Consider the following 12,603-nt stretch of genomic DNA (forward strand, 5'->3'; position numbering starts at 1 on the left):
GGAATTAAAGAAAAGCATGTAAGCAGTTACTGCAGCAGTTGCTACAATAAGAGAAAAATCTTGTAAACGAGAAAAAGGTCCCACCTTCAGGATTTGCAGTCTTACGATTACGGTCTTCCCTAATTCTTGGTGGCCTGTACTGACAATGTTCTACTGTTTGCCTTGCAACTGTCTGCACCAAGAAGAGCAAAAGATGTTCCCCCCTGTAAACATAGAAACAAACCAAGAGTTGACATAGGAGCTACACTGGGGCTTTTTGTGGGGCAGATCAATCCCACTATACAAGAGACACTTGCCTACTATTTGGCATGGTGACAAGGTTCGTGGTGGTGAGCAGCCGGAAAAGCAAATCAAGACGAGCAGACTTCTGTCCTGCAATTAATGTTTTGCACTTGCATTTCTCCCAGCAGTCACAGTAGGCTGTTGGGGATGTGCGTTTGAGCCTGAAAGTAGAGACAAAATGTGTTAATACAATTTATAAATTTATAAACAGCAGTTTCCATATTGATATACACTACAACCAGTTTCACTATGTCCATAATCACATTTTTTTTATAAAAAAACCTGCTAATTCAACTGAAGTGTTTTTCATCTAAATACCACTTTCCAGTTCTTGTTTATGAAAGGCTACATTAGTCTGAGGAAACGGTGGCCTTGAAAATGGGGTGGCAGCTTCTCCCCCTATTATCAGTCCTAAGCAAATGCCTTATTTATCTCACCTCTCTGTGACACTGCTGGAGAGGAGGCTACCTAGCTGGTTACATCTCCACTCTCCATCCCTACACTGTGGACCCAGGCCCAAGTTGCAATTCCAGCTTCCTTCAATCATCTATCAATCCGTTCACTAACGAAAATTTTAGGTACAGCATAGCACTAAAAGAAATAAAATTCTACTGCATTTTCAAGCAAAATGAAACTGAATCATCCCTGAAAATACACAGCAACCTACAGAAGACTTGATATTAGGAATAAACACACGTACTTGCAATCATGACCTTTGTGGCACACCCTTGCGCACTCTGTGCAACAGCACAGAGACTCCAGTAAACCGCATGTTCTACATTCAAATATATCCTACAAAGAGAAAATTGAGCATTTTAGGGGGGGAAATGGAGTACTATGTATAATTTTATGATGCTGCTTTTAAGTGGTAGCTAACAATTCTATATATGTCTACTTATAAGTAAAGAATCGCCAAGTTCAATGGAACTTACTTGCAGGTAAGTATGCACAAAATTGCAGCCTTATTTATTCTTCAAGAGTTTTCAAGTTAGATTACATTAAAATAATGTTAAGCTTCTTGTTAATGGTTTCTTGTTAAGCCAAAGAGAGCAGTAAGAAGCTTCCCCCCACCCAGCCCTTTCCCCAGAAAACCCAGCAGTAAGAGAAAGGCAAGCATTTAAAAATCTATGGTTAAAAGCTCAGGAATATGAGCTTGTCTTTACACCTAGCACAAAAAACTAATTAAGTTCCCTTATTTTACCTGATTTATGTGCTCTGCACCAGTCCATGTAAAGCTGCATGTATCATTGCAACATAGGACATATAAAGGAGAGTCATCTGGGTTTGTGCCAGTTGGACAAACCATTCCCATAAACACATCCTCTTCCTTTTCACCTGAAGTTGCCTCCGCTTTTTAAAAAAGGAGAAAGATAGTGCTTAAAATGAAGTTATACATACTCTTTGAAGAGCTAGCAACTTAAGGTAATAATTCTCAAAGGCCCTCTATGAAGAAAACAAAACATCACGGCACTTTAACATTACTGCTAAACCACACTGCATATCAGCTAACCAAATGCACTCATGCTTCCCTCCAAAATGACTTCAAATTGTATTAGTTATACTAAACAAAATTCCTCCTCTATGGAGAACAGGTTTTAATCTTTGTTTCATTGAAAGCTGCCACCATTCACAACCTTCTGTCAATAATTGCCCTGACCTATTTTCACAAAAAAGAAAACCAATGGATATCAGAGCATACCCTCCTGCAGGGAAATTATTACAGGAAACTGTATCTATTGAATCAGACACTTTTTAAAACCAAGAAGATAACAGAAAGTTATTCATGGACAGCAGGAAGACTGGCATTTTCTATTAATTCAATATTTTACATTTTATTCCACTGTCTAATCCAGAGATTTAGGAAGGGGAAAGCCCTCGATTATTGGCATACATAAAGCAAGAATCACAAATAGTATTCACATACCTTTGGCAACTTTTTGTGCAGTTTCTAAAATGGTAATTGCTGCAGGATATGCTCTGCCGCTTACAGCAGACATAAACGGTGTCATACCTCTTGCATCCCTAAAAAACAGTAATATGTCAGTATCATTTTCAGTTAAGTTAAAAAGGCAGTCTTCTAGGTATAGCAGAAAGAGCCTGATTTAGTACTACCCCAACTTTAAAGTTAAAATGAAGGTAATAGATCTGATGCATAAACAAAAATGGAAAAATCAATTTATTAACAAATACAAAATAGAGCTGTTTATATCAAGGCTCAGTGCAGCTTTGTAAAACATACCCAATTCCCTCAACCATTCTTCGTAAAGCTTGGCTTCCCAAGTAGATGAAAACACTACAAGACATGCACAAAAAGACCCCTTACTTGGCTGATAGCAGTTCCCGAAGATAAGGCTGTAAAACCACACTGTCACATAACAATTTCAGTATGAAGTGAGCATTTGCCTTCCGATCCTTTGATTCCACTACAGAGGGTTCTGTAGAAGGACCTGCAAATTGGAAAAGTATTGGTGAAAAATAGCTGCCTACAAAAGTAGCTCACTTACTTAAAACATTCTAGAAAAGAAGAGGGATTCCTGTATCAAGCTATTATGATTAGTCAACACTTTCACAATGTCAGAAACCTGATGCTAAATTATGAATTTGAGTGTATATAAAGGACTGGAAACTTCATGTCCTGAAACCAATATTGGCCAACATATTTTAATGTGTGAAGCAGTGCCAAACAGGACAAACAGACTGATATGTTAAGCACCCTTATTCATTATACAGAACGATGGGAAGATGCACCTTCAAGTTATAGGAGGGAACATTTAAGCTGCACTAAAATACATGTATGAAGCGAGCATTTGCCATTTCTTTTTATTAAGTCGTATGCAAGTGTACAAAATAGCATGTTCTCACCTGGTATCGTGGAGGTGCTGGGTCCTTGGCCAGTGCCAGTTGTTGCTGTGGTAAGAGATCCCACAGCAGGGGCCAGGATAAAATCAATGTCACCATCTTTTAGTAAACAGAACAGTAGGATGCACATCAATACATAAAACACACCCCTGGCAATATGCGCACTCCACAGAAACTACCCACACTATATCTTTAAATTTTCTTTCCTTCCAAAGGCTATTCAACGAAACTACTGGTAAGTGCAGCTAACACTATAGCAGATAGCAAGTCACATTATTGAAATAAGCAACATCTGCCTACAAGCTGTAATCAGAAAATTTTAACACTCAGTTTTCACCTGAAAGCACAGAAGTGGCTAACTAGCTAAATGCTTTGCACCACTGAAGTTGCAATAACATTGATGCAATGCATTTCTTATTCCTACGCTCTTTCACAAGTTCACACGAAAGGCAATTTATATCTACTTTTACACTTATGCACAAGTGCATGTGAAAATCTTACCAGGGTCCATCGCAGGAGGATCAGGCACCCAGCTTGGAGGAGCGATGGGAGGAGAAACTGGATCCTGATGATCACTGGATGAAGCCCCTGCTTCATGTCTGCCCAAACCTGCTGCTCTCAGAGATCTTCTCATCATCTCTCTCAGTCGCAAACTAAGACCAAACAGAAAATCCTAAAATTAATGCTTGCCTATTCTTGCGCAGGGAGCATGCTGAAGGCAACCTAGTGTTCTAGAATGCCAAACTAACTTTTGTCCGCATTTATAACTAATATGTGGGAAAGAAAGCAATATAAATGCCACCCCAATTATTAAATATGAAAAAGAAATACGGCACGTATTTTAGACACAGTACTGTCAATGTACCAATTCAACTTTGCATTCTCCTTGTAACTGCGGTAAGCCTGAAGTTGCTCTTGCATTTAATTTATAAGTGAGCGCCCGCTCCCCCCAAGATGGGGGGAGAAAAGGGAATAACTAGCAACCAAAAACACATTGCAGGTGGTTTGCAAGTGAGTGGGCTCCAACGTAGGAGTACAGGGTGCCAGTGTGGTGTAGTGGTTAAGAGTCTCATAATCTGGTGAACCGGGTTCGCGTCTCCGCTCCTCTACTTGCAGCTGCTGGGTGACCTTGGGCTAGCACACTTCTTTGAAGTCTCTCAGCCCCACTCACCTCACAGAGTGTTTGTTGTGGGGGAGGAAGGGAAAGGAGAATGTTAGCCGCTTTGAGACTCCTTCGGGTAGTGATAAAGCAGGATATCAAATCCAAACTCTCTAGCAATGTATCAGATTCTTATCTGGTGAAAACAGGCTGATAACACAACTTTATGACCACTGCAAAAGTATAGCAATTGTTGTTATACTTTTCCATTCACCATATAGATGGGTTTATGAAGCATTTCTGTATCCTTCTGTTGTGCTGAAGAAGAATTCCACGAAACAGTGGGTATATCTGGAATCACTGTTCACTACATCTATTTGCAAACTACTTCGGCAGTGTTGGATGCCATCAACAAAGCTTTTCAGCCTGTTTTCACCAGATAAGAATCTGATACATTGCTTCTTTCAGAGATTTGCATAGCCTTCAAAGACTTTCAGAGACTTATAAGACTTATGTTCATTTGGTTTTATGTTTTCAAGAGAATCCATTAAGAGTGCATATTTTGCGACTTTCAGAGATTCATAAGTTTTCTGTTTATGTGATTTCATATATTTCATATTATATAAAGAGTGTCTATTGATATCGTATCATTGTATTTGGTCATCGTGTTGTCTTGCTTTTAGAAAGACTGGAGCCAGAAACAAACTCCAATTCTCCTCTATTAAGGAGTTAAGGAAAGACTGTCGTCAATACCAGCCAAATATGAAAGAACTGTGGCTCAAACCAGACAAAAGGGCACATAGTCCTGTCCACCTGATACAAGTTATGCCCCTCTGGAGGGCTGCTGCCAACCAAACCCTGGGTTAGATGGAGGGTGCTATCAGAGACAAGCAGAAAGAGGGAAAGCAGAACCACAGTAAGTCAGGGAAAGAAGGAGCGAGCTCCCATGCTTACTGAAAAAGGATATTTATTGTTGTTGCTCATCAAAAGATTTGAAAAGTAGTTTGTGATACGGTATGGTGGTTTTCTTGTTCAAAAAACAAGAGCCAGAAAACTAACCTGCACACACTTAGGAACATGAGAAGCTGTCTTATAATGATCAGGCTGTCTGCCCATCTAACCCAGTATTTTTGACTGGCAGCGCCTTTCCAGGGTCTCAGGAAGAAACTCTTTCTATCACCTGCTACCTGATCTTTTAACTGGAGATGCCAGGGAGTCAATCTGGGACATTCTACATGCAGACGAGGTGCTCTATCACTGAGCCACAGGACCTCCCAAGCAGCCCTTTGGATCCTGGCCTGCGTTAATTCATAATGTCTTGCCGGTAATTAATACTGCAATAGCAAAAAGAGAAGTTTCCACTAGCTTACCTTCTGCTGCTAGAGGATCCTGCACGATTTCCCGGTCCATTACTTGACACCACTGAAATAGCATTTGCAATCGCCTCGACAGCAGATAACCTTTCAGCAAATGTGTTCCTTTCGGAGCGCTCTGCTTCTGAAGCATAAAGAAGAAACTTGGCATCTGTTTTTTGGAGAGACATTAAACACTAAAGAACAGAAAGCTTCTCTGTCAATTTTATATAAAATTTGTATATGAAATCAACATGGAATTTCTCAATATTAATATGCAAATGTATAATGATGACAATGGGTTTGATTACTGAATAGCAAAAAAACTCCACAGCAGAGAAGAGAAAGACAGGACAATTTAAACTGGAAAACACATAAGACACGAATACACAACTGGGCAATTCTAGCACTCAGTGGTAAGCAGGAAAGGTTAGGTTCTTTTTGCTAAATAAGGAAACCAGTCTCCAAGCAGCCCCATAAATCATTCATTTGCTAGACATCACATTCAGAGGTTCAGAAACATGTATGTACTTTAGAGATTTGGTAAATGAATTTGCTTGCTTTCCCCTCTACTTCCTCACCCCTATTTCCTTTGCAGCATGCTTAGTAGATTTATATGCTGTTATTTTTAAAATTGTAGGTGGCCTTGAGCAAGTTAGGAGAAGGGTGTAAATGGTGTAGAAATGTATTTTAAATGATTTAGAAAGTACACTTTCTTCTGCTCTTAGTTCCTCAAAAACTTCATGTATTTTGCCCCACTGCAGACACATACAGTATACATAGATGTTTCCATATTTCTAGTTTAATAGGATTCTGTTTTGTAGATCTCCAGTTCATGCTGTAAAACACAGTTTTAATGCATCATACAGGCCAATTTTTGACATAAATTGCTCCTTTCCACCTTTCTCTCTCTCTCTCTCTCTCTCTCTCTCTCTCTCTCTCTCTTTCTTTTTTGTTTTGTTTCAACAGTCATAACCTTATGCTTCAAGTTCACAATGGCCTGTTTCGTCTTGAAATTCCTGTCTTTCTGCAAGCGTCATCTGCTAATTTCCCCCAATGTACATTAGCGGCAAGAATTATGGCTGGATTCCAAGCACTTCCACACATGCAGGCAATGGAGTTGGCGCTAGCTTCTCCGTGCTGCTTCGAATACTGCACCAGATGGTCCCATAACCTCCAAGCACAGCTTTTCAGGACTGGAAGACTGCAGTGGGAAGGGAGCCTTGAAATAGCCTGATACAAGCATGGAACATTGAGTGCAGCATTTCAGATCCCACCCTTATTTCCAAGTGACTTAATTTACCAAGTGGAAAATGTGATGCTGAGCTGAAACTTGTTGCCAATTGGGACATTTGTTTCCCTTTCTACCATACTCTCTTCCTGCATTTTCCAACCGGATTGCCTTGCTAGTTTATGACAAGTCTCATTACTAATGAAGTTGCTGTGCATGTGTGTACCTGTGTCTGTGTTTGTGTAACTATTTCAGAACAGGTTTTGAACAATTCTGACTCATCTTTCTAGCCTTCATGCAAAAGCTCTCAGAAGAATCTCATCAGCATGAGATCACTGAACTCACCCTCTTCCTCTTTTGTTTCTTTATTACTGGTTGGAAAGCACACAGATACACAAGCATGCAGAATATTTCGATTTCCATCACATCTGTGACTGAGGAAAGTCTGCAGCATTTGTGGATTCTGATCCAAGACAACAGCTTGCTCGAGGTTCATCAAATACTGTCTGCAGGCCTCATAGTCACATCGGAGAATATGCTGCATTAAAGTTTGCTTCTGTGCTCAGAAAAATTGAGAGAGACATTAATAAAACAAGAGCAAGCAACATTCCCTTGCCCTATGCTACATTCTGCAGCCTCTTTTAGCATCAGTACTTTATCCTGAACTAAACAAAGTATGGGATACAAATGAGATAAATATCTAAAACTGATCGTGTAACATTTTAAAAAGTGCAGGATCAACAAACTGATTTGAGCACAGGCGGGTTGGGAATCCTAGACCCCAGCTACAATGCTTTTAAAATTGCATGTGTGGCAAACAAATTTTAGTTATGCATTTATTTACATTTTAAAAAGCTTTATATCCCATTTATCCCTTTCATAAAGAAGTTGTCTAAAGTGGCTTGCAAATAAAAAGCAAACATAAAAGCAACGATAATCCGGTTATGAAAACACAAATTAACAACATTTAAAAAGCAGCTAAAAAGTAAACACACTAGCACTAGAAGTCAATATTTAAGCAACAGAATCAAAAGCTTGTTTTAAAAGAAGTTTTCATTTGCTAGTGGAATTTAAATAAAAAGGACTATAACCTATTTTAGCATTGTTTTTAAAATCATTTTTAATACCTAGATATCCCATCTTATTAAAAACTGTTATTTAAAGTTAATTTCTGGGGTGGATGAATTTTTTAAAATAAATCACAGTATCTGAAAATGATGTCCCAAAACTGCTATCACAGTAAAACAGAGAGAAGATGAACGTACACAACTATTTGCACGTGATTCTATGAATCTATGTGCTCTTTTGGGTTTGCCCTTCCTGACCAACTTAAAAGTGGAAATGTGAATTAAGCTATCTTTTTAAAAAATCACATTTTCTCCCTCCATTAAAGAGAAGTTAGGTCCAAAGCACCTATAAACAGTAATAGCAAACATTTGAACAAAAAGTAGACTTTATACTAGAAGTATCAATTTAGGCAGCTGCATTTTGTAACTAGCAGTAAGCTACTTCTGTCACAGAGCTCTCATATCTAAAATTACTCTGTTTATATATATTTGTAAAATGGAAAAGTTCAGTTGAAAACACTGAGTAATCCAGGTGGTGCAGGATAATGTCTCTAAGAGAGAGTATCGCAGATATATATATGAATTACCTCAACAGCCATTATAATGATAGCAGCTTTCTTTTTGATGGTTGAATTGGCAGGAAGGTTTGTTAAGGAATGAACTCCCATTCCCAGGCTGCTAATAGGTGGAAGATCAAGCCAATCAGGGTCTCTTATTCCACCCATACAATCTTTTGCCATTGGATATATAGTGCCATTTCCATCTCGAAGAATGATTGGAGATTCCTGCACAAAAAGTAGATTTTTATAAAATTCAAATTGTCATTATTTTTCTCATTCGTTATTGATTTGTAGCTCTATCACCTGACATATCAACATAGATGCACTGATGAAGCCAGTCTGGTGTTCCTGCTGATATGCCCACACAGTGCTGACGTCCCCATCACCTGATACCTCTCCCTCCAGGTAAGGTAAGGTAAAGGTAAAGGACCCCTGGACAGTTAAGTCCAGTCAAAGGCGACTATGGGGTGTGTCACTCATCTCGCTTCAGGCCGAGGGAGCCGGCGTTTGTCCATAGACAGCTTTCTGGGTCATGTGGCCAGCATGACTAAACCGCTTCTGGCGCAACAGAACACCATGACGGAAACCAGAGCGCACGGAAACGCCATTTACCTTCCCACCACAGCGGTACCTATTTATCTACTTGCACGGGTATACTTTTGGACTGCTAGGTTGGCAGAAGCTGGGACAGAGCAATGGGAGCTCACCCTGTCGTGGGGATTCGAACGGCCGACCTTCCGATTGGCAAGTCAAAGAGGCTAAGTGGTTTAGACCACAGCGCCACCCGCGTCCCTCCAGGTTGTGTCAGACAACAGGTGTAGTACCTGTCATCCTCACCGACCACTCCTGCAAATATCCAGAATGGACTAGAAGACCGAGTTCAAATGCTTTCTTAGTGCAGTTTGAATATGGGAATACATATACATTACTACAATATCTAGTATCAGAAGCATGCATGATTGTGTCCCTCTCTTCTTTGTGTGAGGATAAAACACTGGCGAGTCGTGTCTCTTCAAATTCTGCAGTTAGGTTGCAAGGCAAGTAAGAGGAGAAGGGATTCTTCCCAAGATCCATTAACTTCTGTCAGTAGCTTACAAAGCCTTATCCCTCACTATAACATTGATCTACCCACCTTTTTCTTTTTCTTTACCACTTCCTTCACCAGATAGGGATCAGGAGCACTGACAGTCAAGTTAAGTCTGCCATGATGATTTATTTTTCTACATTTCTTGTTTAATGGAATCATTTATCAACATTAAGTAACCCATTAAAGAGGTACTTTTAGGGTGGTAGGAAACACTGAAAATGCATGAAGCTGAGAAGAAACAAACCTGTCCAGCAGTGAAAATAGCAACACTCCTCTCATTCTGCCCAAGGAAAGCAATACTGCTAGTGGGGAAATTGTTTTCTTGTTCTGCTTTTCCAGTTGCAAGATCAAATATGCAATATCTAACCCAGTTCCCGGTCTTCAGGACGGCATGTACTCCTGAAAGAGTGCAAAAAAGGACACTGACCAACAGACTATTTCCTCCAAAAAATATTTCAAACCATTAAACTAGCAAATATTGATTCATGAAATTAAGATGACTCAGTTTAACAATTCTCTAATAGGATAAGTACCTTCCTTTTTTCTAAAGCAAACAATAGATAAAATGAGAAGGGAAAAACCCTTCATCCTTACCTTTGGAATCTACATTCACAGCTAGGATTTCTGTTTTTTCTGGAATACATAACTTTTTAGGAGTCCTCTGAAAACAATCTGGAACTTTTGGTGTCCCACCAGTTTTTACCACCTGTAACAAAAGCAGATTTCTGTACTTCCAATGCAATCTACAGAATTGGCTTAATTCCCCCCTCTTTAAGAATGTACAATTTGCTTGAAAAGACTAGGATTCTTCTGCAACAGCAGCCAACCAGATGCCTAACAAGCTCATTAGCCGTGCATAATGGTGAAAGTCATCCCCTCTTTTTTTCTCCCCAGCATGTGATAAGCGTAAGTATGCCATCTATTAATGTGAGGGCTACACTTAGCTGTCATAGCTAACAGACAATGATCAACCCATGAATCGATCTACACTTTTTAATGCCATCTAAGCAAATGACCAGCACTACATCCCAGCCATGTATTTAAAGTAATTTATGTGTTGCGTGAAGTTCTTTCTTTTGCCTGTTCCAAACCTACTGCCTAATGTCACAGACTCCAGATTCTTATAAAAGAAAAATTACTCTGTGTGTAATTTCTCCCCTTAGATGTCTGTCTTTCTAGACTAAAAAATATGCAACTTCTGAAGACTTTACTTTTAATATCTCTGGTTCTTATATTCTCAAAGTCTGACACCTCTTTGAGATGGAGTGATGGAAGTGAACATAAACTCTAGAAATTATGGCCACAGCAGAGATAACAGCTTCAAGGGCCAAAGTCCTGGCATTGCAAACATACCTGGAGCTCATCTATCCTGAGCAACCGACAATCTTGGAGAAGAGAAGATGGATCAGGATCCGAACCAGAGCTGTTTGTACAATTTGCAGTAGTAGATGTCCCCGGAAATTTTACAGCAACATAAGCACCATCCACTTTCAATACCTATAAAAGAGAACATATTGCATAGTGTTGAAGCAGAATTAAAAACTCTCTGAAGTGAAATGGAGGTTCGGGAATCTTAAACTGTACTTCAAACATCCAGAAAAGCAAGCAGTGCCACCACACAAAACCAGATTTTCACCAACAATACAATTTCAAACCACTATGGCTAGGTTTGCTGTAAAACAGCTTTCTTCTATCCATTTTTAAAGGATTAGTACACAGCAAATTAAAGGAAACTAAGAAAGCTTATTTTATACAAACCTTCCCAACAGGAACATTCTTAACATCTTCCACAAACACAACTTCCCTAAGAGACCACTGTTCTTCATTCACTTTCTCCTCTTCTTTTGGGGCAGGGGTAGATCGCCGCCGCTCTTAAGAAAAAAAGGAATAAATTAAAAGTCTCCTTTGTAGCATGTCTGTGACACACAAATTCTATGTCTAAAAAAGTAGCACATGGCTACTTATGTCACTTTTCACAGGAAGTGCCTTCTGTGAAGTTTGCGCCATCTACTAAAATTGTATTTTGCTAATTTTATCCTGTAAGTATTCCTCTATGGAACACTGTTTCTTACATTATTCATTGTGGGGGTTCAGGAATTAAATATGGATATATTAATATAATTGGCAGACATTGCACCACAGTGGTTTTCGACGAGGCAAAAAACCCCAAAACCTCCCCATATGACTTACTATATGGCATTGATGCACTGCTTGCTATTGAAGAAGCATCACTACAGGTAGAAGCTGGAGACGGTGGTGGACCCATTTCAGTTTTCACTGGTTCCTGTTTGCTTTCAGGCCTAGGATTTAAAAAAAAACACACACAAGGCATTTGTTACATTTATTTTCCATTAATACAATGTGAAAACTAGTCAACACTTTGGACAGAGATACTAATTTCTGAATTGTTTGTTAAGTCAACAGACGTTTTTGCTGATGCAATATAACAGCAAACATATACTGCTACAATATACAGAAGAACTGTTTATGGCCATTTTCAAACCATTAATTTGTATTGGGGGGAAATCAACATACTCTTAAGTATGTGGTTTGCCGGTATGAAAAGGCAATGCAAAGCACATTCTTTGTGTGACCTGCTTCTTTCAAGTATTTGTTAAACAATCTTCAGAGCAATATTTACAGCCCCCTATGTGGGTTAAACCACAGAGCCTAGGGCTTGCCGCTCAGAAGGTCGGCGGTTCAAATCACGATGGGGCGAGCGCCCGTTGCTCGGTCCCTGCTCCTGCCAACCTAGCAGTTCAAAAGCGCATCAAAATGCAAGTAGATAAATAGGTACCACTCCAGCGGGAAGGTAAACGGCGTTTCCATGCGCTGCTCTGGTTCACCAGAAGCAGCTTAGTCATGCTGGCCACATGACCCAGAAGCTGTACGCCAGCTCCCTCGGCCAGTAAAGCGAAATGAGCACCGCAACCCTAGAGTCTGCCACGACTGGACCTAATGGTCAAGGGTCCCTTTACCTTTACTGCACTCATGTCTGTTTCATTTATGGAAACAGTGTGGAGCTGGAGTACAGAGACCCACAATCTAATGACAGTTCAAGATCTT

General features: G+C 39.7%; 1 protein-coding gene across 8 annotated transcripts in view; it reads right to left on the reverse strand.

The window, feature by feature from the left end:
- Positions 1-12,603, reverse strand: part of UBR5 (ubiquitin protein ligase E3 component n-recognin 5) — a 66,755-nt gene that overhangs the window by 22,281 nt on the left and 31,871 nt on the right. For 7 of the 8 annotated variants that reach the window (XM_082235388.1, XM_082235390.1, XM_082235389.1 and 4 more), the window contains 16 exons: positions 11,728-11,837; positions 11,296-11,408; positions 10,891-11,034; positions 10,132-10,243; positions 9,782-9,936; positions 8,478-8,675; positions 7,169-7,379; positions 5,611-5,737; positions 3,643-3,794; positions 3,145-3,240; positions 2,606-2,729; positions 2,207-2,304; positions 1,484-1,632; positions 983-1,074; positions 297-443; positions 85-203 (listed from right to left, as the gene is read on the reverse strand). In XM_082235388.1, the coding sequence (XP_082091514.1) occupies positions 85-203; positions 297-443; positions 983-1,074; positions 1,484-1,632; positions 2,207-2,304; positions 2,606-2,729; positions 3,145-3,240; positions 3,643-3,794; positions 5,611-5,737; positions 7,169-7,379; positions 8,478-8,675; positions 9,782-9,936; positions 10,132-10,243; positions 10,891-11,034; positions 11,296-11,408; positions 11,728-11,837 (2,147 nt within the window). The remainder of the gene's footprint in view (positions 1-84; positions 204-296; positions 444-982; positions 1,075-1,483; positions 1,633-2,206; positions 2,305-2,605; positions 2,730-3,144; positions 3,241-3,642; positions 3,795-5,610; positions 5,738-7,168; positions 7,380-8,477; positions 8,676-9,781; positions 9,937-10,131; positions 10,244-10,890; positions 11,035-11,295; positions 11,409-11,727; positions 11,838-12,603) is intronic. The other variant, XM_082235384.1, reaches the window with a different exon arrangement.

Source organism: Podarcis vaucheri, assembly GCF_965113315.1.
Source record: "Podarcis vaucheri genome assembly, chromosome: 8".
Classification (NCBI taxonomy): Eukaryota; Metazoa; Chordata; class Lepidosauria; order Squamata; family Lacertidae; genus Podarcis; species Podarcis vaucheri.